The sequence below is a fragment of the Xiphophorus maculatus genome, chromosome 10 (genome assembly GCF_002775205.1).
Source record: "Xiphophorus maculatus strain JP 163 A chromosome 10, X_maculatus-5.0-male, whole genome shotgun sequence".
Taxonomy (NCBI): domain Eukaryota; kingdom Metazoa; phylum Chordata; class Actinopteri; order Cyprinodontiformes; family Poeciliidae; genus Xiphophorus; species Xiphophorus maculatus.
In genome coordinates, this window is record NC_036452.1 from 11,940,679 (window position 1) to 11,967,628 (window position 26,950).

The window sequence follows — 26,950 nt, forward strand, 5'->3', positions numbered from 1 at the left end:
GCAAACACAGACTTAAATATTTTTAAGTCTGTGATAGTGAGTTCAAAAGGGGGATAAAGTGCATCAGTGAAATTGTTGTTTTTGTCATACTACCCATTTTTAGATGACTTTTAGTAATCAGGTAAACCTTCCAAAAAACGCTGGCCCTATATGTGAGAACGTATTTGAAGGAACACAAATACCATCAGGCATTTGCAATGAGCCTTTTAACATCGCTGTGAATTTTGGCCAACTTTTGTGTGCAGATTTATTTTACTTCCATTACATTGGAGAGTTTTCAAGCATGAATAGCCTATTTGAGGTCATGCCACCGCACCTCTGTTTAAATACAGATATTGACTTACTGACTTTTGATGATCTGAAACATTTCAGTTTCATAAAAAGACAAATTTAGAGCATTTATTTTAGGGACAAATGGGTTTTCAAAGTTCTTTACGCTGCAAGTTTTTAGACTGATAAATGTCCAAAGGGGCATCAAGGAGGCATCATGCAAACTTCCATCAAACACCTTTAATTTGTATGCATTTAATTTTCAAATTGCACTCCAAATAATTTGTTTCTGTGCCCTTTTATTGTTTTGTTTGTTGTTGTTTTTGTTCTCAACCCTAAAAAATAATGACAACTCTAAATTTTACAAGACTTCATTTCTATTTTAATTCTTTGAACTTGAATACTTGTGACATTCAGACCTGAGAGGAAAGAGAAAGTTCAAAAAATACCACATTTTTAAGAGTAATGTTACAACTGTGAAACCTGTGATAACATGTCATTGAGGATATATTTCTTGATTTTTATTTTGTTTTATCGCAGATCACTTTTCTGATGATGTAGAAAGTCTTTGACTCAGAAAAATGTAAACTCTGATAAATTTTCTCTTTTTTGTAAATATGTATGGTTAGTGCGTTTCAGTTTATTTTAATAGAAATTGGTTAAATAATCGTTTTTTAAAAAACAATGTGTTCTCAGTTCTGATTTTACTCCATCTTCCTTATTTTGTTTCATTTTTTTTTTCTAAATAATTTTGTCTTTACCTAATGTTTGTGCAGAGATGCAATTTGTCCACAAGAGGGCAGGATTACCTCATTTATTAATTCAGGCTGGAGCCGCAGATTTCTCTGTTTTCTTCAAAGCTAAACCTGCTCATTGTAGACAACTTCTTTGAGTAAAGTGACTAATTAACATTAATTTTAGCTGGCATAACATCATATCTGTCTTCTCAATATTATTTTAGACATGTTTGTATTTTCTACGCGCTTTTCTTTAAATAAAACCCATTTCCTGTTTGATTGAGCAGTGTCTGACTGTACTTCATTTTTTCATTCGCCGCAACTGTTCAGACATCTTCAGTTTGGGAACATCAGAAGATGGGAGCCTCTCTCTCTGCGGCATACGGCATATCGTAGCTAAATCCACTCGGATCTGTGGTCTGGGTGCAGTGCGTAATGAGCTGTGCGCCTCCAGGAGCCGCGCGTCGACGCTGCTGTGCGCAAACCAAACCAACTGAACCAAAATAGTAGAGAAACATGAATCTGTCCTCCACGAACTCCTCTGCGTGGAAAGCGGAGTCCGTGCTGATTTCGGTGGGATTTTCTCTCATCTTTCTGCTTGGCATCGCGGGGAACTCTCTGGTCCTTGCAGTTCTTTGTCGCAACGGACAGATGAGCACCAAGACCACCAACATGTTCATCTTCAGTCTGGGGGTGGCCGACCTCTGCTTCATTGTTTTCTGCGTGCCGTTCCAAGCGACCATCTACACCCTGGATCAGTGGGTCTTTGGTCCGGTGCTTTGCAGAGTCGTGCACTTCATCATCTTCCTCACCATGTACGCCAGCATCTTCACACTGACCGCCGTTTCCCTGGACAGGTGCGCAACTCGTATCACATTTTTCACATTCTTGTAAATGTTAGGTTTTAAAGAGTTAGTTAAAACTCGTTCAAACTTGATCTGTTTTAGTTTTAGTACACTGCAGATAAAAAATAAATTAAATTAAATTAAATAAAACGTAATAACGTGCATACGTCCAGATAACTACAAAGTTAAGTAAAGTAGCATTGAAGGACAATGCAATAAAAATGCGATCTTAAACTATCTACTGCCAACTCTCAATCGCCGTCACGCTCAGTTGTACTCCCGGTATTCAGCTCAGCATTCCCACAGCATCAGATAACCTTCGCTTCCTGCGTGAGAGCTGGCATCAAACAGGGAAATGTTCAAAGTCTTCAGGTCAGAGATGCCACAGTCAGCTGGGATGGAGAAGCAGAACATCAGAGGGCCTGGAAATAATAAAACCAAATAGCAGTCTAAGAATAAAAATGTGAAAGTTTTCCGTTTTTAATCATCAGTAAAGTTTGTGCTTTCAGTTTGTCAGACATGAAAGTTCATTTCAAAAAGCTCCGAAAGAAATTTTGATGTCTGGCATTCTGAGGAATCTTTTTATTTTCATTTATTTATTTACTTTGCTTGACAAATTGACAAATTATGAAAAACAAACAAAATCCAAAGACGACGATCAGCTTTGTTCTTTTGTGTGTACAGCTTTAAAACAACGTTATCCTTAAGAACAAACCTTGATTTTAAAGGTCTGTCATAATTCGTTTTTTATCAGTGTGAAAGGAAGCCCATCCAAAGAGCTTTAGTCCATGCAAAAGTCTAGCCTGATAAAAACCAGCCCCTTACTGCACTTTGTTTCGAGGTGCTGTAAGCGAGATTTGAATCGAACGGAATAGCGCTGGATGCAATGGCGAGGCTAAATGTCTCTTTTAGCTTACTGTTCATGTGTTATCTCTGGTTGAAATAATATATTTTAAGGGTTTTATTGCAACTGTAGCTTGAAACTGTGTTTAAGTGTTATACGATTTTTAATGACAATATTGAATCCCCTTTTGTAATAATTTTCTAAATAAAATCTTTAAACTCTTATTTTTGAAGAATGTGGCTTTATTTTCTAAACAGCAACACAATTTCTTTTTTTTATTTCCATCTGATGTAGACCAACCTAATCTTTTTTTTATGAGATTTAGTCACTACGATTGGGATTTTATTTTATTTTTAAGACTACCTGTAATTTTATTTATGTTTTTCATATTTGAGACATTTGTTTTCAATTGGTACTACATAAATAAAGTGAACTGAACTGAATTATAGTTTTATTCAATTCCTTACTACTTGGTGGAAATGGCTCATTGGAACTTTGAAATGATTCAACATAAGACTGACTCTGTTCCTCCCAACCAGATGGCTAATTGTGAGATCTACTTCAGTTTAATAAGAAATGCTTAATATTGAGGTTTGTGGTCGTGTGTTAGCCAGAGGCATTGTACGTCACATCTGATCTGGCTCCAGCAGCTCGGACTTGGTCACTTTTTATTGACCCAATGGTTTCTGAGAACAACACAAACTTTTACCTCTCAACCAACTTAGTCATTCCTCCATTTCAGAAGTTCTTTCTTCTGTTTCTACAGGTATTTAGCCATATGTTACCCACTTCGCTCCCGGCAGATGAGGACTCCAAAGAACGCCCTCATCTCCATCTGCCTGGTTTGGTCTTTGGCTTTGGTTTTCTCCACACCATACCTTAGCTACTTCTCTCAGATGGACCTTGATGGCACCTTGCTGTGTATTCCTGCCTGGGAGCCCAGACCTCGCTTCATAATGGACTTGTGGACCTTCATCTTTGGATACCTCATCCCCGTCCTGGTGCTCAGCCTCACATATGCTCGCACCATCCGCTACCTGTGGACCAGCGTAGATCCTGTCAAAGACAAGTCAGAGTCAAGGCGTTCCAAGCGGAAAGTCACCAAAATGATCCTGATTGTGGCTGCTCTATTCTGTCTCTGCTGGCTCCCTCATCACCTCGTCATCCTCTGCATGTGGTTCGGACAATTCCCCCTCAACCACACAACATACGCCCTACGCATCCTCTCCCATTTGGTGGCCTACGCCAATTCTTGCCTCAATCCCATTGTCTACGCACTCGTCTCCAAGCATTTCCGCAAAGGTTTCCAGAAGGTCTTCAGCTGCTCGAGGACGAGGAGGGAGGAGAACAGGGTGCACGTCATCCAGGCAGTGAACACAGTCAGCAATATTGAGACGAGACCCTCAGAGGAAGAAGCAGCTTCCACTGCAACCTGACAGAAGAGAAACTCTGAGAAATGTCTCTTAAAAATGATAAATTCTGTAAATATTATTGATTTTGTTGCTATTAATAATTGGTAAAAAAAAAAAAAAAAAAAGTGAAAAAGGAACTTTGAAGGAAGATGCAGACTGTTTTTATTTATTATTGTTGTTAAAATTATTCTCTGTGTTGGCATAACCTTAGGTGTTAGACTAAAGGCTAAAAGGTTGTTCCTACCCAAATGTAGTTTTATCCATTTGATAAACACCAGCCTCATGCAGGTATAGATTCTCAGTCACACAGGGCATGACCTCAGTACTTAAGAAGGTAATTGGACTTCTTTCTTGCTTCTGTTTAATCTCTCATCCTTGTTCCGAACTGATGAAGCCTTTAGTTTCTGTTGTGATTTTTTCTTTAGATTCTACACACACAGGCTGTGTCTATTTTCTAAGCAGTATGGTGGGAAATTACCATGCTGATATTCTTGTGCATAAATATTTGAAAAGACAAATGTGGCACATTCAGGTACCTGGAAATTGTACCTAAAGACAGTCTATTATTTTAGAATGATTGTCTTTTGACACAATGTGTGTAAATATCTGGTTTCAACTACTGTATATATAACAGGGTCCATAAGATGTAGAGTATTTGTGATGGAATGCCCATATCTTTTTATGTATTGCTCCAATCTTGTGAAATATTAGGGACACTACTGGTAAATGAGGCTGTGCAAAGTATTAATAGCAGATGTGTTGATAAATTAAATGTTTGATTTTTCAAAACTTTTCAGTAAAAAATTGAAGTCTTTTTACACATACTTAAAAGTAATACAAGTTTTCAAGTTCTGAGCCCAATAACTAAGACATACAGTTATAATATTCCTTTATTTAATCAGGTAAACCCCGTTGAGATCTAGATCTCATTTTCAAGAGGGACCTGAGCAAAAATTTGCAATACATAGCAACCTGGTTACAAGATAAAAACAATTAATACATATGCACAAGTATAAAACAATAAAAACAATTTAAAAACAATGACACTGTTTCATAGAATCTTGTTGCCTATCTAATACAGTCACATTTCCAGACCTCTGCGGTGCATAAACTGAGGAGTCACCCCCTGCTGCCCAATGTAGTGCAGATCTAATAGAAATTTACTCTGACAGTTTTCTGAGAGCCTAAAATATCTGAAAACGGCGATTACTGTGAAACATCTCACTGTGACTTAAATATAGGAAACAAACTACATCTCTCTAAGCATATTATGCATCATCAATGTGGGGAATAAAACACATATTAGCACACACATACACAGACACTCAGTGTTTCCTTCACCTGCACTTGGGCTTTAAATATTTGTAATCTAAGCATTCACGCTGAGCCTCTCTGTGAGTCATGTGTTCAATTGGTCAATGCTACAAACAGGATACTCTGATGGTTGTAACTGAGTAACTGATCGGTAAAAATAAACATGCAATAATTCTCTGATTGTGGTCAGAAATCCTAACATTCACTGCTGGTCCAGTCTCCTGAACATCAAAGCAGTTCTAAGTATAAATATTGCCAATATAGACCAGCTTTCACTACTGACTGACCAATAAACTATGTATTGCATTTCATCCATCTGTCATCTATTCGTGGTAATGCTTTTCTTGATCTATCTTGAGAGAATTTAGATGCGTTTGACATCAGGAGGGTCGATGGTAGATGTAGGCGACGTTGGAATGTAACCATACCGTTATGTAATTGGACAGATTTCCTTATATGTTCATGTCCGAACATCTGCTGTGATCAGCCTGTTGCGAGCGGGCCTCTAAAGCTGACTGATTGTAAAATGTCTGCATGATATTGCTGCTGTTATTAGTGTTCCTGCTTGCTCCTAAAAACTGATGGAACAATAAAATGCTAGAGCAATATGTGAGAGTTATGCAACAGGAAATCAGAAAAGTATTTAACAATAAAAGACGCCTTATTCTTTAGCTGATCATCTATTTTAGGCCAGGGTTTCATTTTTCAGCTCTTTAGGAATCATTTTATTGAAGCAAAAATTGTATTTTCCACCCGTGTAAAGAGTTGACTAACACACTAAGTGTTCAGACGTAAACCTGAGTTTACCTAAGAATAGAATTTTGAACATGAATTTGTAAAGGAACAGAGTTTATTACGTTCAGGTGGAACAACCGAAGAGGAGAAACCATAATCCGGACCTCTGTGTGGTGGGCTGGAGAGCATCAATGGATAAAATTAGAAACAAATCATGTTATGTGTAAATGTGTTTTTTATTTCAGACTTGTGGCCCTTCATTAGCTCCTGTTTGGCGGAGACTCAGAATAAGATTTATGTGTTTATTTAATGTTTAACTTTATCAGTTTTTATATTTCAACTTTAAAAATACATGTTTTGTTGAACTAACGGAGATAATATAGTTGTGTTCAATACAACAGTGTTGGGTTTTATTCCTCTTCATAGAAGCTACACCTGACTTGACGTTTTTGTGTTAACCAATTCATCTCCTGGCCTACGGAGCCAATAACTTTATCTTCTCTTATTAAAAATTGTAAACCTGGACCCATTTCTGTTTTAAGTCAAGCAATTGTATCCACTGCTACCACTAACTGTACGTACTGTTTTTCATCCTAGACAAAGTACTAATTTATTTGCATTTCTTTCCTAGATAAAGCCTCCAGAAGAACAACTGCTCTTTTTTAAATAAATAGATGTTGGAATTAGGTTTAGAAGGCGGGTTAGAAGGATCCTACCCCAAACCCTTGTCGGCGTTAGGGTTAAAGTCTTTGGATTTGAATTAGAGTTGTAATTGGGGTTGGAAAAAGTGTTGGATTTAAGGTTAAATTTGGAACTCTCAGTGCTAGTTGGCCGGCGTTTTTTTTCTGAAGACTGAGCATATTTCAAGCAAAAACTTGAAGAGTGATTTTAGGAAATCTATATGAAAAAGCTGAAATAAATAGAAGTACTGTAGTTGAAGGATACGTCAAAATTTTTAAGTCTGAATTGCATATCTTGCTGAAAGCACATGGAAGCATTTAGTTGTGAAAGAGCATAACGTTTCTAGCAGAATTGGTCAGAAATTATGGGTTCCATTCATTTCAATGAGGCCCAAGATGATCACAAATGCTGAATATTACATAAACCGTAGAAAATGGCAATACTTTAGGTTTAGAACTTTAGGTAAAGTTCTAAATCAGGCTTCAATGCTAAAACATCCTGGCTTTTTGAAATTATTTATTTTTTTGTAAAAAAAACTTTGTTTTAAATTGTCTTCTGAGTCTTCTTTTGTGTAATAGAAATCTTTATTTTTTGTTTGTTTGAATTTAATCCATCTCTCCAGTCTAAAATTGTTACAAATTCTAAGGCAGTGACTCCTCACATGCTTTTTACTAATCCTTGCCTAAGAAGATAAAAGAAAATGTCTTAACAACCCAGTTCTCCTTTTAAACAACACATGCTGGGAGATGTACAAATAAAAACTTCACCTATTCAAAAGCCCTAATCTGTCCCTGATTTCTTTGAATTTTCCATCCAAGCTCTCAGACTTTATTATGTTTTTCAGTTTTTATGAATTTAATATACATTTTCCTCTAAAGACTGCTTGAAGAGATTACAAGAAAGAATCAGGTCAGCTGTACCAGCTGCAGATGGTTTTCTCTCATCTGCTGTTCTGTGGATGTTTTGATCTGTTTAAACTGCTTTTGCTGGTTAAAAAGGCAGCCCTACAGCACTGTGAAAGTCCTGAGGATCATCAATGATTATGACAAACGTAAGACAGGCCTCGCTGTTATTTTTGGTCTGCAGTGATTTTCAGACTCTCCCACCGAGGCCATTTTCCCCCCAATCTCTTTCTTGTTGTTAAATTATGAACACTGACCTTAGCCAAGGTAAATGAGGTCTGCACCACTTTAGAGACTCCTGGATACATCTTCCACAGATGTTTGGTAAGCCAGACACTGTTGGGGAGATTTGTCAGTTTCACATGTTCTCTATTCACAAATAATGACTTTCATTTTTGTTCATTTGTGTCCAAAAGCCTTAGAAAAAGGTTTTCTAACTCTTTCCAGACATGTTGCTTTTTGTAGATCTTTTAGCCCAAGTGCTACATTGTCAGACAGGTACTTAATTATACAGTTCATCAGTAATCAGACGTAATTAAAATGAATCAAATAAATTCTTAATCAGAGTTTTTGTAATCTCTTTATGGGTTAATTAGTTTCTCACATAGCTACTGGTTGGGTGTCTTTTCTCTCAACAAAATAAAATTATCATTGAACACTGCTTTTTTTTTTTACACTTTTCTTTTACTCAAATTATATATTTTTTAAGAATAGCATTTGTTTTAGAAATAAGAAAATGAAGATGCATTTTCCATGCATCATATTTATTCCTAGGCTGTAGTCACTGTATTTTCCAGCTGAAGGCAACAGTGATGTTCGGACTAAATTATGCTATTTAGAGAAAGACTTGATCTTTTGTTCCACTGTCTTCACCTTTTAATGAAACCCTGACAGGAAAGAACCAAGCAACCGGAATCGATCAGCATTGCTTTGTCGCTATGGAAACCAGACGATTCCAAGGTGGTCTAGTTGTCTTGGTGATAAGCGGCAACAACTTCACCCTTCGCTGTGACCCACAGGATGATTTCAATGCCATGGGGAGACAAAAACAGCTCAGTAGACTTTACAGCTCCAGGGCTGCATCAGTGTCATCATCACCTGGAGGACACATTCAGCAAAACGTTCAGCTCACTGCCGAACGAGGATCTTTAGGAGCCAAATGTGTTATGCCTCATTTACTCATTTACTCTAAATTTGGCACTTTTTAAACCCCTCTGTCTGTCAATCTGTAAGCTTGAAATCTTACTCCGTCAGTTCTGTGACGAAAATAATGTTCAGCACATTTTTAAAGCTGAAGCTCACCTTGAGTTGGGCACACCGTAAATGAGGACTGCAGATTTTGAAAATTCTAAGTAAACAGTTGTGGATCTTTGAGAAAAAATTTCAGAACAATTATCTTAAATGTTAATGCTGATAAACGACTGTAAACTCTTTGAACATATGAAGAGAAGTGATTTTTGATTTATGGCACAAAGGCATGCTGGATATGGACCCGATCTGACTTGAACACCAGCTGTTGATGAATCTCAACAGTCACCATGTGGTGCCCCAGCACCACTGGCAGTCACACAGCCCTCAGGATGATCCTGCCACTACCATGCTTTGAAAGTGGAACAGCATGCTTGTGTTTAAAAGCCTCTCGTTGAATCATCCAAGCTTATAGTACATCTCTGCGCTGAGGTCAAACACTTTTTCTTTTCTGGTCATAAAATAGTTAAGCTGAAGACATTTAGCTTGTCCATGTGTCCAGATTCAAATTTCAGTCAAATTTGAAGAAGTTAATAGAGCAGATGTTTAGTCAGGTAATACTAAAGAAAAGGCACTTTTATTTTTAAACTTAAAATCTTCTCTGCACTGAACATTAACAATGAGTTTTATAAATATGATTTAATTGTGTAAATCCAATTTGGTCTGTGAGAAATTATTCTTTAAACAAGCAAATCTTAAACTTCTACAAACTTATTCTGGTCTGTTTAGTGGAAAACACACCAACAAGTGTGTTGGTGCCACACACAGCTGTGGAACTGAACACAGGGTCTGAACGTCTTCCTGTATGCAGCCTCTTCATCTCATTAGGGGGCGATCTCTCTGTGGGGTTTCTCTAATTGTTGAATGTTCATTAAGTGGCAGCATCTGGATGTTTTCCATCATCTGTCTCCATATTCGTTTGTTTTAATTATCTGTAATGAACATAATTAGACAAACTAATAAAGCAGGATGATTTAGTGTTTATTAATCAGAAACTTGACATTAGAGAGGCAAAGTTAGATAAATATATGATAGAAAACATTCAGATGCAGAAAGGGAGGAGGTGGTGTGCAGAGGGCGTGTTTCTGGATGAGGGAGACGAGCTGGACATCAGGCTGATGTGTCGAAAAGCTTCTCGATCATCTCCTCCACCTCCTCTGGCCGATACTTGTGATACTTCTCAGGGTTCTTAGTGAAGGAGATGTTGGCACACCTGCAGGTGAAACCAAAGGAGTGAAACATTTTCTGCCATAAAGAACCGATTCAGGAATCTTAACACTATGCCATGGCACACTGTTTGAAGTCCATCATTCAGAAAACAGCTGCAAATCTTTCATGAGTTGATGCAATGTCAGGGAAATCACAGAAACTTAGAAGTTCCATATCAGACTCTGTAGGCCATAATCCTCATCATCATTTTAGGAGAAAACTAAATGCAGTTCTTTGACACAAACAACTACAACCAACAGTCTGAAGGTCCTGCAATGGCCCAGTCAAAGTGTAGACCTTTCTACCTGACTGAAATATTATGGTGGGGTCTGAAAAGATTTAGCCTGGCTGCTGTGAGACGTTGTAAATGAGAGTGGGGGAAACAAACCCTTCCCTGATAAAGTCAGATAAAATGTGGCTACTGAGAGATAGTGGGCCTAAAGCTGGCTCTGCAAAGAGAGGACTGTTTTCCTATACTTAGCGCTTCCATTTAGGAACATGACAATTAAGTTTCTCTTAGTTTTCTGAATTCAAACAGATCACGTCCCCATATCAAGATTACCAGGGGAGATAAAATGGATGTGTCTCACCTCTGCACGAAGGCTCTGTAAGCATCTGAGACGATTTTCCTCTGGGACTGTCGGATGTAGTCTCTCTGCTCCTTATCTGGAATGGCCCAGCCTTTCTGGATCTTGCACAGCTCCTCCAAGCCATCATTGAACCCCTGAGAGAGACACACAGATGACAACTGCAGTTAAAAAATCTGCTTTAATATGTTCACAACAAAGGCTTGTATTTTCTTTGTGGCTCACCTTAAATTTGTCTTTAATCACCTGTCGTTCTTTGTCTTTCAGCTAAAAGAGAAAAACAAGTTTAAACAAGTTCAAACAACATTAAGTTACATATAAAGCTACAAAAATTCACTCCAAAAGTTTCAGCTTGACAGTAAACTCCTTGTGTGTTTTTTCTACTTGCCACTGTAGCACAAGTATCACATTTGTACTAAGATTTTTGTTTCTGTGAAATTCCTTTCCATATATCTAGCTATGGAGGTTTCACTATCTCTATCATCAGTTTCCTCTTCAGGATGCAGGGGAGTCAAAACTCATCCTCTACCTCCATTTCCCTCATCACTAACGATAATGCCTAGTTGAGCATATTTTTAAACAACCCAATTTTTATATACTGCATGTAAACTCCAGCTTTAAAACCACACGTTGTAGTGTCCTAGCAACCAGCAGAACCTGGGCGCAATGTGGAGGTGTGTGCGCTCCTCCTCAGCTGCACGCTTTTGTCAGGCAGAAAACACAGCTGATTCCCATTTCTGTTCGTGTGGTGCCTGAATGTGTAGTAGGACTTAATGATTTAGAGAACAGAGATTACTGATTGTAGCAGAGGCACCGTCGCATGAGGCCAGGATGGTAGTCCACCTTTAAATCGTCAAACAGCATAAGGAACATATCAACGCTATCAGGGCTGATGTAAGTTTTGGTAATTAGATTTTCTCATCAAAAACAAACGATAAACAAGCAGGATATTTTTGGTTGTTTTAGTGTGACATATTAAACTGAAATATTTGTTTTAAAGTTTTAATCAGATTAGCACAAATTTAAAAATTGATTTTTCTTCTCATATCTAAAATAATAAAAACCTAAAACCAACAGCAAAGAGAATTTTTTTATACTGTTTCTTGTATGACCTTGTCCAACTTGATTTGTTTTGTGGTGAGAAGACAACAGATTAATAGCACCTACAGTCACAATTTACATTGTGCAGGAATGTAAAAGAAAATTATTTTTGCCTGTGATTTTCTTTAAAATTTCAAAACCAAGTTAAGAATTATACTCAACCACTTTTGACGACTAGAAACTCAATTTAAATTGAGGTTTTTTTAAAAAGCTAATCAAGTAAAAACTTGTTGGTTTTTTTGTCTTTTATTGAACAAGAAGAGCAAAAAGGAAATGAGGATTATGGATGGCACTGTTTGCAACGAGGCTGAGAGTTATTTCCGTCCCATCACATCGATGTGCTGTTTCAGTTGCTGTTGGAAACTGTGTTGAACTTTCAATACTACAGATCACACAAATGCTTTGAACTGTGTTCTGAGCGACAGATTATGAAGGCCTGACCTTGGCACCTGGTTGGAAAATAGGCATGTTCTTGTCTGTCAGGTGCTCCAAAACCTTCAGCCAGCTGCAGCAGAAAGAAACAACTTGAGCAGTAAGTTAAAAATGTACTAAATGTTCTTGAGTTTTCCATGAAACTATAACTTACCTGCGCTGATAAATATCGATCTGCTGCTTGATCAGCTCTCTGTAAGAACTCTCTGCCTTCCTCTGAGTGACCGTGACCAGCTGGATCAGCTCGGACCTGCAGCCATCCAAAATAACATGGACAAACATCAACATCTCAGTGGTGAAATGAAGTGCAAAGTGTCTGACAAATGAGGCAGCGAAAGAAAGACAGGAAAGACGCTGACTTCTCCAGCGACTTGAGGATATAGTTGTAGTTGTTGTGCAGGAAAATGGCGCTGAGAGCCGAGTCCTCGTAAACTTTGGATTTACTGAGCAGGTTCAACTGCAGGTTTCCTAAAACTTTACCTGAAGAAAAACAGAGGATGATTACGAGTCGGCACAAGAAGAGCTGTCACACTAAACAGGCGAAAGTGTGTCCTTACAGATGTACGAACTCAGGAGCCGTTTGTTGAAGTCTGAGGTGGAGCTGCTCGCTGAACTCGTCTCTGGAAAAACAGCGGAAATATTTAACCAATGGGTTTAGAGCTAAATGATCCCACACAAATAAGAAAAGTAAGAGTAAAGACAGAAAACATCAAGCCTACACACACGGACAGTCTCCGGCTTACCTCGGGGGTCTAAAGGGATATTGTAAGTGTCCCCCAGAACTACAAAGGCCGAGGCCAGGCAAAAAGAGAAGAGACAGAAAAAGAGGCAGGAGCAACAAGGTTAGAAGAGATTTGTTAGAGCAGAAAAAGCAAACAGCCGTCAGCCAGGCAGTGAGGGTTTAAAGAGGAACATTCCCACCGTTTTATCAGAGATTTATGAGGCAGGCGCACACAGTAGCACAAAAACAAGCAGAAACTGGGAAACCGGCCTGTTAACCAGACTGTTGAACTGGTTTCACATTTAATCACAGAACAGGTGTTTGGAGAATGATGTCGCCCCTCTGGTTTCTGTTTGGTTAAGAACTCTTAATCTTTGTGAGGTTAGCTCCAAAACACACTGAAAAGGTCAGATGTATTAAGCTAATATGTTGAATGTGTGTGATGAGTTAAAACATCCCAGTCAAAGAGGACAGACCTCTAGTTTATATTTAGTCAGATGCTACACTTAAACTGCCTTAGCTGAGGAACTCAAGAAAATAAAAAAAAATATTCACTGACAAACAACAAAGCTAAAATGTTTTTACAAATAACTCAACATTAGTATTCTAACTTAATTTTGAATGGATGTAAAAAAATATTTTTAATACCCTTAAAAAAAGCATTGTATAAAATGTATTCTATTGTTAAAATTTTAAAAAGTTGCATAATGATAAAATATTTTATTTAGTGTAAAGTGCTTTGAGTGGTCAATATGACTAGCAAAGCATGTGTGAAACCATAATGTGAGACAGAGTTAAAAATATGGAAATTAAATAAAAGCAACAAAAAATACATAAATCTATAAAAAAAAAAACATTTTCAAGGAAATTGTGTGAAGGAAAAAAACAAAATAAAATAAAGATTAACAGAAATGTTTTTCAAATAAATTTAAATTAACTAATTGCTTGCTCTAAAGCGCCACATAAGGAAGTTACATGTTGGAATTTAAAGAAAGCTTAACATCCTATTAACTTAAGATTTAAGAACTACATATTAAGGGTAATATAAATAAATATATAAACAATTTAATATTTCATTTAAAATAAGCAAGGTTGGAAGAAGTATTGCAGACAGATGCAACTATAACTCCTTTTTAATCTTACTGGCTACATTTACAGGCTGTCGTTCAGAGTGATTTATTAAGAACAGACTCATAGGTGAAACACATCAGTATCCAAACACTGTCCAGCAGAGGGGTCAGTTGTTTCAGCAAAGCAGAAAGATGAAAGACAGTTAGTTGTCCGTGTCGTCATAGTGACGGTACCTTGGGAGGCCAACATGGCTCCGGCCGTCTCATGAAAGTCGAGCAGCTGCTGCAGAAACAGGATGGCCTGCAGAGGAGAAGAAGAGCACCAGCACAGCTTTATGAACCAGTGATGATAAATGTTTGTCAGAAAACTAGCATCCGCAGTCACATCGTTACGGAAGATTACCGTAATTTCAGGACAATAAGTCAATTGTTTCCACACGCTTTGATGACTGCCGCTGAAACAATGATGCTGCTAATGTAATGATGTTACCAAGCTAACGAGCTACATGCCCAGGGCGAATTTGCCTCAAAACAAAAGAACAAGTGAGAATGACCATGAAAGAGAGAGTAAGAAAATGTGTGACTATGTCATTTTTACGTTGCAACACTGAAAAGGCTTCACTGGTCTTAGAGCGCGGGATGAAGATAAAGATGAAGATAGCGATCTATGACTGTTCCTGCTTTTTTTAAGCAGCTGTGTTACAGGAACTGTTAGGAAAATGTATTTACCGTACATATTTCATTAAAAGTAAAAAAATAAATATTTCTGTAAAATGCCTTGTGTTAAAATGTGGACACCTACGGCTTATAAATATACAATTTTATTTTATTTTTAAATTTAGTGATGTAACTTATATTCAGGTTCACCGAACGGTCCAGAAATTACGCTGCAATGATTTCTGTGCAACAACAATTTAATGAATCTCATTCTGACACCAGTGTCTAATCACTACAACTTGTTGCTAAAATTTTAAAATTTGAACAAAAATCTGTTAAGAGCTTCTGGGTCCGTTAGAATGAACAGGTCAGACATGCAACATTTCGATCTGTACTGGGAAAAAAAAGTCACTACTCACGTTGCTGGTCAGTTCGTGGACTGTTCCATCTTTGGGCATGTTGTACTCTTTATCAGGATCATTCTGTTGTTAGGAAACAAGAAAGGAGAGCGAGTAAAGATTGGTCGATCAGTCAATCAATCAGGGATTGCTGATTAAATGGAAATAATCTGATCGTCGTGCCTTAATGCTGTCTGCGAACTCTTCCAGAGCTTTGGCTCCGATTGTCTCCATGGAGGTGATGAGAGTGGGCAGCTTGTTCTTGGTGCTTGCAGCCGTACCCTGCACACACAGGGTGTACAATTATTCAAACTCAAGAAACACATTATTTTTCTTCAGCGTCGGAACGACGGGGCTAAAACGGCTCCAACCTGCAGCGTTGAGTCAAACTCGGACTTGTTCATCTTCAGGTGTCTGAGGATGGGGAAAATGGTCAGAACGGCTGAGTAGTCGTGGCGCATGATGGCCCGGCGAGCCGCAGACACGATGTTGTCTCCCTCCAGCATGAGGTTGTCCAGCGCCTCCTGTGGACAGATGAGAGAAAAACCAGCGGGACGTTACTGACTCCCCTCAACAGTAAAATGTATCGCAATCCAATGCAGTGGAAACCCACCTTTTCACAGTTCAGTATTTGTGAATTCACAAATTCACAGATTTTTCTGTGGAATGTAGCTAGAATTATTCACGCAAAATTTGCCTATTAGCGATTTTCTCACATAGAAAAAAATATTTGAAAGAAAATGCAGCTTGGAAAGCTGAAATACAGAAGCACAATGCTATTTGACACTACTGCCATTCGTAGTAGTGTCAAAGCAGCCATTCGTTTTCCTTTGCACTGATTGGCTGACCCCCAAGAGTAGTAGTGCGAAGACGGTTTCCTCTGTGTGTCTTAATGCAAACTGAGGCATATTGTGTGTTTGAACTGTTAAAACAAGCAGCTGTCAGTGTTTTTAGAGGGGGTCTCAAGTATTCACAGATTTCAGCTATTCACGGTGGTTGTGGTCCTTAAACAGAGCGAATACAACTGTAAATAAATTATTGACAAAATAGGTATTTATATGTCATAATGTAAATATAATTGTAGTAAGCATATTAACTAAAAAATATTCAATGCAAAATGATAAATATAAACCAATTTACAATTATGTCATTTTTTCAGATTTCCTGTTCTGCAGTCACTAATATGTTTTTCTGCTTCTTAGTTTCATTTCAGTGCTCTGATTTCACTTTTAAGAAACCAAACCTGCAATAAAAAGATCAAATCTCAGCGTCTCTGACCTGAATCAAGGAGTCGAATGTCTTCTTCTGGTGGTGCTCAGGGATGATTTCTGTCAGAAGGGCATACTCACTCTGAGCCAGCTTAACGAAGGCACTGATACAGTGGATGTACGAGTCGATCTCGATGTCCAGGACATCGTCTTTCCCTGAGGGGTGAAACACAACAGTTCTAGTAAAATGTCTGGTTTACAATACTGAACATTTTAACTGCCCCTTTTTACTTTATGTTTTTCTCCCATACATTAAAAATTCTGATTTCTGCAGGACTTTGATAAATTATTGGACTTTGGCTACTTTTCATTCATTTTAAGTCTGTGACATTTCACCAGTTTTAGAAAAAAATTCTTTTTGTTATAGTATCAGCTACCTTATTCTTATTGATAAATTATTCATATACATATATACACACATACATATACTGTATGTATATGGTCTGTTCCTATTATTTTAGCTGAGTGATTTTAACTCCAGAAAAATAATTAAGAGCCATAAAAAGAAAAAAGACTCATGAAAACTTTAAAATGCCCCCAGAAAAAAATGTATCAGTTCTAATGAGATAACATAACGATGTTTATGATAGCAAAAACAAAGAAAAAATGTTCAGTGTTATTATTATGAACACTCATTTTGGTAGTAGTTTTATTACCACACAAAATAAGCATAGTCTTACACAACATGTATTACTATAATCCATATTTTTACAATTTGGTAATTGTTATGATATTGCTTTTATTTTGGATTTGCATACAATTCATGTTATCATTATAAATATTATTATACAAACAGCCATTAAATGATGACCTGAATTTGCCTGCACTGTATTATAATAAGTTAGTCATAAGTATATCATTAAAACGGAATCTGGCAATATAAAGTGGACAAATCTGAACTTGACTTGATTCTATAAAATTAGATAGGCAAGTGTAATTATTAAGGCTGCACTGTTGTACATGATGCAACATTTGTCTTTTAAACAAACTTTGAGATATTTGTGCATTTTTTTCTACTTCTGTTTTTGCCATCATAGAATACTATACCCTGTAATACCAGCTGATACACTAAAAAGAAAAGTTGGAGAATTGTCGCTCCACAATGGAACATGTCTACCTTTTTGGAAGAAAAATATAAAGACATGAGGGATTGATCCGGATTTACACAATTACATGAAGCAGTCTGTGTTGAGGTATAGTGACAATAAGTGTTGCATCTGCAGGCTGAAACAATTCAAAATAAAAACAAAACAATAATATTTAATCCGAGGTCCACCTGTTTTTCTTTCTTTTCCCCGCTTTTTCCCATAACTCACCTGTGGTGGCCCCGTGCTTCTCGTTCAGGGCGTCAGAGTGGAGTTTGACCCGCAGGTCATTATCGTAACCTGGTGGGTGGGGACGGGACAGCAGGAAGACTGGTCAAAACCACCTGGGCTCTGACCAGACTGAGGGGGAAGGGGGAGACAAACCTGACCCTGGATCAGCTGTTCCGACCACCACCAAGCACCAGCACCAGACCAGAAAAGAAGCAAGGGAGACCCACTGAAGGCTAGGGTAGGGGGAAGGGGGGCCCACAGGTTCATGTTGTCTAAATCAATGAGTGTGTGAAGCTACAAGACAGAAACAGGCTTCAAGTTTCACAACAGCTTTAGATTGGTCTCACCTTTTAAAAACCACATCCTGGCACACGTTTCCACTGCAGGTTATTGCTACTCTGGAAAAACCGCACTGTCTCACACCAAAGTAAAATATATTTTCAGATGAGCTCTTTTGTTTGTTTCACCTCTTTAGGCCACAGTCGTTTGGAATCATTTTAATTCTGCACAAGAATATTAAAAATAATTTATACCTGTTACAACAATGTTCTAATATTTTAATGTTATTAAAAATCTTCTGAATAGCTGATAGCTTTATTATGTTGAAATCTAAGGTACTGTAAAGATGAATGACAACCAGTAATGTTTCTAATGCAAGATCAAACTGAAATTAGAAGCAGTACAAAAATGTTGATATTAACAATAAAACACCAGTTATGAAGTTCTGTAAATTAGTGGAATTATGTAAAAAATAAAATAAAACAATGACTGAAAGTTTAATTAAAGATGGGGCCACATGTAGAAAAGATGAACATCTGTCTAAATTGGGAAAAGGTGAATTTCTATGAATAGAAGAATGAAATAGATTTGGGGGTATTAAATTGTATTGCTGTGGCCTCTTACCAAACTTAAAACCTCATATCGCCATCATTGGTACAAGATTTACAAATTATTTATAATAAGGCAGTGTGAAGTTACAGTAAGGCTTTCTCTGGCAGCTGCTCCAGCCTCAACAAAAAGCATTTGTCTATCCATTTCCAACCCAAAGGTGCTCTGACAGGCGGGGCTTTAGTGATCAATCTAGACTTCCTGCCACAAAAAGTCATTAATTATTCATATCAGGAGGAAATGGTGACTGCATGACAAAGGAGTTGCTGTTAATAGATTTTTTCTTTAAAGAATCAGGTTATAGAGTCTAACGGATCTCAACAAAAAGCTTACATTTTAGACAGTCTAGCCACCAGTCAAAAACGACCAAGCAGAAAAAAATAAAATAAAAGATAGCATTAAATCTTTTAAGGTGAAAAAGTAAACTATTTATAATTAAATACACTACATTAATTTGCCTGTGAGTGTCTCACAGCATGCTTGCTTTTCCAGTGCTAGGTTTAAAGTGGCAGAAGTCCCATATGACTGCTACTGGCAGCCTGGTTAGGAAAGAGAGGAATTCAGTAAAATAAAATATGTAATGGAGCAAATGAAGAGTGCAGCAAAGTATGACTGCATTCTTAATAAAGGAGAATATTAAAATCCGCAGCAATCTAGGAACATTCAAACAGATTGTGAAGGTCATGGAGACCACAAGACATTCATTCATTAAAATTTCCTGAAAATATTTTGACATTCAAGTCTGTGCTAAGCTGATAGGCTTCTTAACAGTGGAAACGTGTTTCTGGGTGGAACCTGATTATTCTTCAATCAAACATGACTAATTAAGACCTTCAGAGCTTTTGTGACAGGCCTGTTTTTCTGTGACTGAAACAGCTGCAGGAGGAAAACAGAGCAAAGAGAAGACCAAGGTGCTTTACCTTCCAAAGGAGTGAGGTTAGAACCCCCCTTTTTCCCATCCAGCCCATGCTGTGAGTACTGTTTCAGAAGGTTCTGGGCCTTGCGAATGGTCCCTGGTCCCATAGACATACAGAAAGAGTCCAGAGGAGTGGGGCGGAGGAGGCAGCGAGGTCCAGACAGCCAAGAAACACGAGAAAGGAGAAGAAGAAAAGATAGGAGAGCTAGGAAGTGAGTGTGGAAAAGCAGACAGCACATCCCTCCACCACAAGACAGCCAGCAGAGGTATCTATGGAGGGGTGGGAGCAGTCCACCACCACAGCTACACAACAGGACAACCAGGTGAAAGACAAACTAAAGCACTGACAGGACAGCTGTGCTGAAACACACAGCGCCAGGGTCATGGAAGAGAATACACAGGTTAGGTACACAGCCTTCATAATTAATACAGTCAGCATCATTATTATTACTGATAAAAAAAAAAAAGAAAGTCTAAAGATACACAGATGAAACATGTTCAACAGGTTTTAGAATTAAACGTGATGTGTTGGCTTGAGTTAGTGAGCGTGTGGCACATTTACAAAACAAACCGTACAGAGCTGGGGTGGTTAGAACATCAGCAGAATCACACATGCAACAAACACAGAGACAAGGTCGCAGCGTCGCAGCCATGTCCAACAACAGCCATGTCCAGCCGACTTCAACCTCAGCTCAGTCTACATCACCGGCGACAGAACACACACTACGGGTCTCCGCACAGACCAACACTCTTGCTTGTACGGAAAAGCTCTGAACCAATGTTTAAGGTTTTAATCTTGACTGGCCATAGAATATAGTGTCATTTTAAAGTATATACTGTATATGTACTTTATATATATACACAGTATATATATATATTAAATATGACAAAAGAAATTGCTTTGCAATTGGGTCTCCGTCTCTTTAAAATCTCCTGCTCTTTCCAAAACTCCGCCTTCAGGATCTCATCGCAGCATCGCTTTTAGCAACATTCTTACCAGAATTGAACTGAGAACTAAGTAGACTCAAACTTTTGATGTCTCTCCTATAAATGTGTTGCTCTAATGTTTAATACACTCATGTAAGTCAACTAAGAAAAGGCTGAGAAAAGAGCCAGTAGTGGACATATTTTTTACAGCAAGGTTAAGTAATATAATATAAATTTCATCGCCACAGACATTCAGTGACGACGGCTGCTGCAGATGAGATTTCAAACAAGTCTTCTTCCCATTACTTGTGATTCATTTATGGCGTTACATTGAAAAGATAAGCAAAATTACTCCAAAGCTGTAATGAACCGAGAATTGTGGCTGCAAAAGTATCTTGCTGATGGCCTACAACTCATTACTTCCACCTCTAGGCAGTTTTGCAAACAGCAACACACTTCAATGACATTTCAAATACTCAGAAACCAAAACTCATCTCTGCCTCATTACAGAAACATAATGAACATTGAAAGCAGAGAAAACTTAATCTAACAAATGTTTATACCGGTAAAAGAAAGGTTACCAATTCATACGTATGAATGAATTTGTCCTTGTTCCGAAATGGTTAATAAATGTTTTATTTAGTTTTCATGTCTTTTTGTTCCCGTAGCATTAATTAGAAGGACAAACTGGTTATCAGTCACACTGTGCAGTGAATGAATCCCCTCCAAAGCCTGGTTTTTCCAATTATCTACACACATTGTGTGACAAATCAGTTAAGCTGTTTGTCGGCAGCAAGCTGCTCTAGTCACAAACCACCACATCACTGAGTCTACACAGCCTTCAGTTTCAGGGCATCAGCAGAGATAATTACATAAATGTTCCGTTTTCTTTTCTGCAAAAGTGTTTCTGTCTGAACACAGAACACCAAGAATCTGACGAAGGTGTACAAACTGAGATGGGGCTTATGAGGTCGTCTGTGCGGAACAGGAACAATCCGCAGCACAGCGCTTATTATTTTTAATCAGTTCCACCTTCAGAGCGGCAGACTCGCGCCATTACTGTCGCTTCATGCTGAACCTCGCCGTGAAACTGAAGGTCAACACGCTGAAGCTAACCGACTACATCTGATCAAACACTGAACCTCGAAACATAAACCCTAACAGAGTCTCTCCTCCTGCTCTGACACGTGGCACCAAACGGACACAAGCAAGCACGACACACACACGGAAGCATTGTGTTTACCTGGGATGTAGACTGTCATCACAATACAGGGATTATGGAGGAGGAAAGGATGAAGGATGGTTAGAGCATTTAAAGAAAAAAAAATAATAATTACACCATGTGGTGAGGAATGATTTAAAAGAGATGGAGAATAATGTGGCTGGATGGTAACCAGCAAAGACTGAATGCAAGCGTCATTATTCACAGATTCGGACGTGTTTGTTATATTAATCTGTAAGACAGAAGCTGTGGTTGCCGAATGAAGAGGAACGTTAACAGATTATGTTTGGAAGCAGGTCCATCTGTTGCTGACCTGGTCTTTTGGGAGCCTTTTTGGTAGGCGTGTCCTTGCGTTTGGTTTGGACTGCCGGTGAGTACAGGATACCAGAGGAGGCACTGTTCTTGCGGAAATGATCCTTCAGGCCTTTGATGGAGCGATCCAGCTGGCTGGACCGGATCTGGAAGTAGACGTTCATGAAATCTGCAGAAAAAGAACATTTTCAAGATTACGCCATGACTTTAAAAAAAAATCTCTTAGTCTTTACTTACTTTTAGGAGATTAAGAAATTAAGCAAACAACTCTAATTGGTTCATCTCCAATTCAAAATTATAACCTCTGATAAGGAACCTGCAGCACATTTCTTCCTCTATGGGTCATGTTTGGGTCAAAGCTTACACAAATGCGTTTGGATGTGTTATGTAATCAGCAGGTCAGGCTGTTAGGTTTTCATTTTTTAGACGATTCCTAGATTAAAGGTTGTTTTTTTTCCCACCACAAAACAATTACAAGTGATCAAGAACAAAGCAAATGAACATTTTGGACAAAGATAAGTCTTTCAAAATGACATTTTTAATAGTGTTTTGTGTCGGATGGTGAAAATGCCCATCCTTACCATATATGGAAAATGATATAGCAAAATAAAACAGACCTTTGTACAAACAGAGATATTACCATGCACAAGAAAAACTTTTTTTCCCACTTTGACTGTTTTTTTTAATGAAAAATGACAAATCCTTGTGCTACCAACCTTTGTGTGAAGATTAAACAGCAGCTTGAATATAAACCAACTAACTGATCAGTATCTGTCACGTCTCCTGCGCCTGAAGCAACACTCCGCCACTCCCAGTGTCTACTCCAGATTCAGCTCACAGAGCAGCTACAAATCCATGTAAATAAATATGCTACAAGTATACCTGCAAATATAAATAATTTGTGATTTTATCCTCAATCGGGAACATTACGTAGGAATGGACAGAGAGATTAGGTTTAACAGTTTGTGCTCCAACCTGTTTAGCTCACTTAATGTTATCTATTAACATCATTAACACTCTTATCAAAAAAATGAGAAAACTGAAGGACAATAAATGCTCTCATCCAGTTCTTGTTAAATTAGTAGTCATTAAAAAGACAGAGTGATCAAATGTTCAATTATAAATAATACTGAAGTCTCTAACCATAAAGGTACCATTTAAATTCAATTCTTCCCTAAAGACCTAGAAATAACTTATTTTATCTCGCATAACAACCACAATTACTATAAATGGCAAACCGTACCAACTGCCAGGCGGCAGCTTATCATTTGGCTGCTCAGTCAGCTCAATCTTTCCAATTTTGTGGCTGATAAAACAATTCATGCGTACAGGCAAAAGCATTCACATCCTCTTAATCGCTCCTGGCCTGTCTCCAAAATAAATTCATGAAGTATCCAGATTAGTTCTGCTAACTGCTTGACTTTTAGCAGAAAATCATTATACTGCTTCGGAAACAGCTGAGCTCTCCTGTTAATGCTACACTGCCCCCTGATGGCAACTTTAGGTGGGCTACTTCTGTTTTCCCTGTAACACATTTGTTCATTTGTCTTCAGCTGCTGGCTGTTTAACTGACTTCAAAATCTTATTTTTAGAAGAACTTCATGAGGTAATTCCTGCTGAGAACACATACAACAGCAAGGCTTGTTGGATAAAGTCTTCTAACTAAATTGAATAAACCCTTAACCTTTAATAACTTTACCTTCCAATCATGTGGATTGTAATAAATCTGTTAGAGCACAAAACAGGAACACATTTTTGTATGTTATGACACATATTTTGATGAATGTTGTAATGAAACACAGGAGCTAAATATAGTTTGATCCCGACCCGCCTCCTTGCTGATCATCAGTCAAGAAAATGAAACTTCTCTGCATCTCTTGAACAAGAAGCACATTAGAAAGGTCCAAATTGGCTCTAATTTATTTGCATTACAGCTCCACATTCAATGAGAGATGTTCATTTATAAGATCTCATACAACGCATTTATATTAAAGGAAAGAAAACATTATGTAATCTTAGCTGTATTATGTTAGAATGAGAGAACAGCTGAATAAATCTTCTAAAGGATTAAATCTAATTTAAGAAGAAGTTGGGAGACCTAGGGTGGAAGTGATATAAAAACAGCAGACAAACTAAGACAAACCGCCGTACCCTGGTTGCGTCCGTATTCCACCAGCCAGCCGGAAATACAAATGATGTCCTGCAATACGGCTTCAGGCAGGTGTTCCAGGACCACCTCCTCCTGCAGCTCTATATCTTCGTCCACACTGATGGCATCCAAGATCAGAATGGGGGGAACGGGTTTACTGTAGCGGGTCAAGAGGCTCCGGAACTCCGCCTCCAGCAGCTCTTTCCCTTTCTCAAAGCGAGCTTTCTGAAGAGAAAAAAAAAAAGACCAATCAGGGCGATTTAAAAGGAAATGAACACAGAGGTCAGAGGTCTTAACATTTTTCCCCACATTTATTTTTTTTTAATTACCTTTCTAAACTAAACTTTAGAGTTTACGATCAATTTTGATAAATTTTCAAAGAAATATAACATTTTCCCCCATGCATCCTATCTATATATAGAGTGGGCAATATCTAATATGGAAGCTGAAAAAATAGATGGATGGAGGAACAGATGGATGAATGGATAGATAATATGGTAGAAATAACTTATTCAAATATTTAACATTTTGGCAAAAAGGATAAAACATAAAATAAAAAAATCTAATGTTTTACATTAGCAGATTATTTTATCATACTAATACATTCTTGAAAAAAAAAAAACACTTCAACCAAATCAAATCTTCCCAGACTTTTGAAGACTGTGTGGGATTTGTGCGATGGGTATGATTCAGACTGTTGAACTGATAAAAAAAAAAAAGAAAAACAACAATCACAGATTTCAGAAGATAGTTACCACTGTGTTAAGTTCCGGGCTGTCGGGGTTGTTGTCCTGAAAGTATTCCACAGCTTTCTGGATCCTTGCAATGCAGGCGAGGTATTCATCCAGTCTGCCTGAAGGTCTGAGAAAAAGCAAGTACATGATATCCCAGTAACTGCTTACAGCAGAATTTAAAAGGTGGAGCTAATCCTTACCCCTCTCTGATTATCCTGTCGGTATCTTTGGCCACGTGGTAGTAGCTGATGACATGGTCCAAGCAGGACAGAGTTTTGTCCACATTCTCCTGCAGCCTCTGCAGGTTCTCCGTCTGCTTGTGGACCGGGATGATGGAGTTCTCCAGCTGCATCAGCCGACTCTCAAATGAAGACAGGATGGAAACCTTACAAAACAAGAACAACAGAACAAGTCAAAAACAGATCTTCAACTGAAGCTTATGTGTATAAAAAAATGGAGCTAGCATACAGCACGCATACAGGAACCCATGATACAGATGTGTAAAACGGTCATGAAATGTCTTATTTTATTGCAGTAGCATGATTTCAAACTTTGGACCACTGAGAAACAATCCAGTCGCCTTTCTTCTTAATTTAGGTAAAGTAATTCTGGTTTACCTCCAGTTCAGGATTGGCTAAACACATGGCATGAGATAGTTGTTGCCCATATCCTGGGTGTGTGACCATATCGTACCAATATTGTACTTTTTCTATATTCTGTGCATTTATTAGCCACTGCTGACTTGTTCAACAGTTTGGTTAGCTTCAGTTGTTTTTAAAGTGCTCTATGAATGAACTTTAACTTGACTTAACTTATAAATCTCTCCCATATATGGAAAACAAACAAGAGCTATGCTTAATCTCTTAAGGCTGCTTGTTAGCCGTTTTCTTTCACCGGTTTGTCTTCAACACAACTTTTCATTAATATGTTTGGATAGACCTCTCTGCAAAGATGTTTTATTTAAATTCTTTCTTCGTTTAAATGTTTACATATAAGTAAATCAAGTTCTAATAAACCAAACTCAGAGAACGAAAATAAAATAATAATCCTTCCAATATAGCAAAAGCAAGATCAGGGTATTATTGTTAATATTAGTAGTAGTAGTTAGTACAAGTCTCTTATGTTTTGGACAGCAGTAAACAGATCTTCTTACCATGCCTTTGGTCAGCTGATCGCTCTTCTCCAGGTTCTCCCGGATGAATGACAGCGTCTCCTGTTCCTGTAAAATCCCCACAGTAAATAATCCCGTCTTCACACATTATCAGACACCACTACTTTATAGTTTACAGTCTGCATGTATTTAAACATCCTGTTTGTTAGCTAAACCGTGAATTTAGCATAGATCTCATCTTCCTGTCCAGCCAAACTGACCTGCTTCAGTTTCTCCTCGATCTCTCGCTTCCTGGCGGACGCATCCTCAGTAGGAATCATCCTGGACGTAATTCCCATTAAAGGACGGTCTCCAGAGGAAGAAACACTAATTCTCTGGACTGTTTAAATCATAAAAACAAACCAAAGCTGCTGTTTCTAGGAGCTACAGGAAGCTACTATAAGCTATAGGTTGGTTAGCCGTTGTAGAAAAGTCTGAACTTCCGGTGGAGTTTCAGAATAAAATAATTTAACTTAAAAGAAGCATTTTCCGTACGATTCTGGAGCACATTAACTAAAAAAAAAAAAAAAGTTATCCATCAATTTGGACTTGAACATGTTTTCTATTTCTTACTGCCATGACTGATCAAAAGAGACATACCTTGGCCTTAGACGTTTCCTAAGACTGCAGTAAAGCCAACCCGAACACGATATTCACATGCGCGACTGCACAAGACATTTTTCCCACTAAGTTGCCGTACGTTTTGTTGAAAAACTTTCAGAAGTATTAGTTATCCAAGTTAGCACAGCAACCTAGGAAAAAAAATAAAAACATACCGTTTTGATGATCGTGCCTTGATGTGATATTCTTTACACATTTTAAGAATTTGTTAGTTTCCTGCAACTATGATGATTCGAGCTTTTATTTTGAAACGTAAATTTACTGACTTCCTATCGAGATGTGTT

General features: G+C 37.9%; 2 protein-coding genes across 8 annotated transcripts; one reads left to right on the forward strand and one right to left on the reverse strand.

Annotated features, from left to right (window-relative positions):
• Nucleotides 1-1,374: 1,374 nt before the first annotated feature.
• Nucleotides 1,375-4,999, forward strand: LOC102232678 (galanin receptor type 2-like). The gene is made up of 2 exons (XM_005794796.2): nt 1,375-1,864; nt 3,463-4,999. Exons 1-2 carry the CDS (start codon nt 1,524-1,526, stop codon nt 4,130-4,132), a joined length of 1,011 nt encoding a protein of 336 aa, XP_005794853.1. The 5' UTR covers nt 1,375-1,523; the 3' UTR covers nt 4,133-4,999.
• A 4,953-nt stretch (nt 5,000-9,952) lies between these two features.
• On the reverse strand, nt 9,953-26,489 carry exoc7 (exocyst complex component 7). Of its 7 annotated transcripts, none has more exons than XM_023340841.1 (21): nt 26,267-26,489; nt 26,049-26,114; nt 25,096-25,280; nt 24,917-25,022; nt 24,164-24,386; nt 22,014-22,181; nt 19,556-19,648; nt 17,748-17,816; nt 16,442-16,587; nt 15,535-15,687; nt 15,347-15,445; nt 15,185-15,247; nt 14,343-14,409; nt 13,061-13,099; nt 12,875-12,937; nt 12,677-12,797; nt 12,472-12,567; nt 12,327-12,390; nt 11,010-11,051; nt 10,788-10,921; nt 9,953-10,201 (listed from the first exon to the last, which is right to left on the reverse strand). In XM_023340841.1, the coding sequence occupies exons 1-21, from the start codon at nt 26,342-26,344 to the stop codon at nt 10,099-10,101; spliced, it is 2,178 nt and encodes a 725-aa protein (XP_023196609.1). In that variant the 5' UTR covers nt 26,345-26,489; the 3' UTR covers nt 9,953-10,098. The 7 variants fall into 7 exon arrangements, with proteins under 7 accessions (XP_023196609.1, XP_023196605.1, XP_023196604.1 ...); XM_023340837.1 differs by lacking the exon at nt 19,556-19,648 and adding an exon at nt 21,722-21,733; XM_023340836.1 differs by lacking the exon at nt 17,748-17,816 and adding an exon at nt 21,722-21,733.
• Nucleotides 26,490-26,950: the final 461 nt, after the last annotated feature.

What these genes read in the sequence shown, in the direction of transcription:
- exoc7 (XM_023340841.1), bottom strand. Translation starts at nt 26,344, where the DNA reads ATGGGAATTACGTCCAGGATGATTCCTACTGAGGATGCGTCCGCCAGG. An exon ending in AGTTCGCAGACAGCATTAAG is followed by an intron (nt 15,248 to 15,346) that starts GCACGACGATCA and finishes TCCTAACAACAG; the next exon opens with AATGATCCTGATAAAGAGTA. An exon ending in TGATTAAAGACAAATTTAAG is followed by an intron (nt 10,922 to 11,009) that starts GTGAGCCACAAA and finishes TGTCTCTCTCAG; the next exon opens with GGGTTCAATGATGGCTTGGA.
- LOC102232678 (XM_005794796.2), top strand. Translation starts at nt 1,524, where the DNA reads ATGAATCTGTCCTCCACGAACTCCTCTGCGTGGAAAGCGGAGTCCGTG. An exon ending in ACCGCCGTTTCCCTGGACAG is followed by an intron (nt 1,865 to 3,462) that starts GTGCGCAACTCG and finishes CTGTTTCTACAG; the next exon opens with GTATTTAGCCATATGTTACC.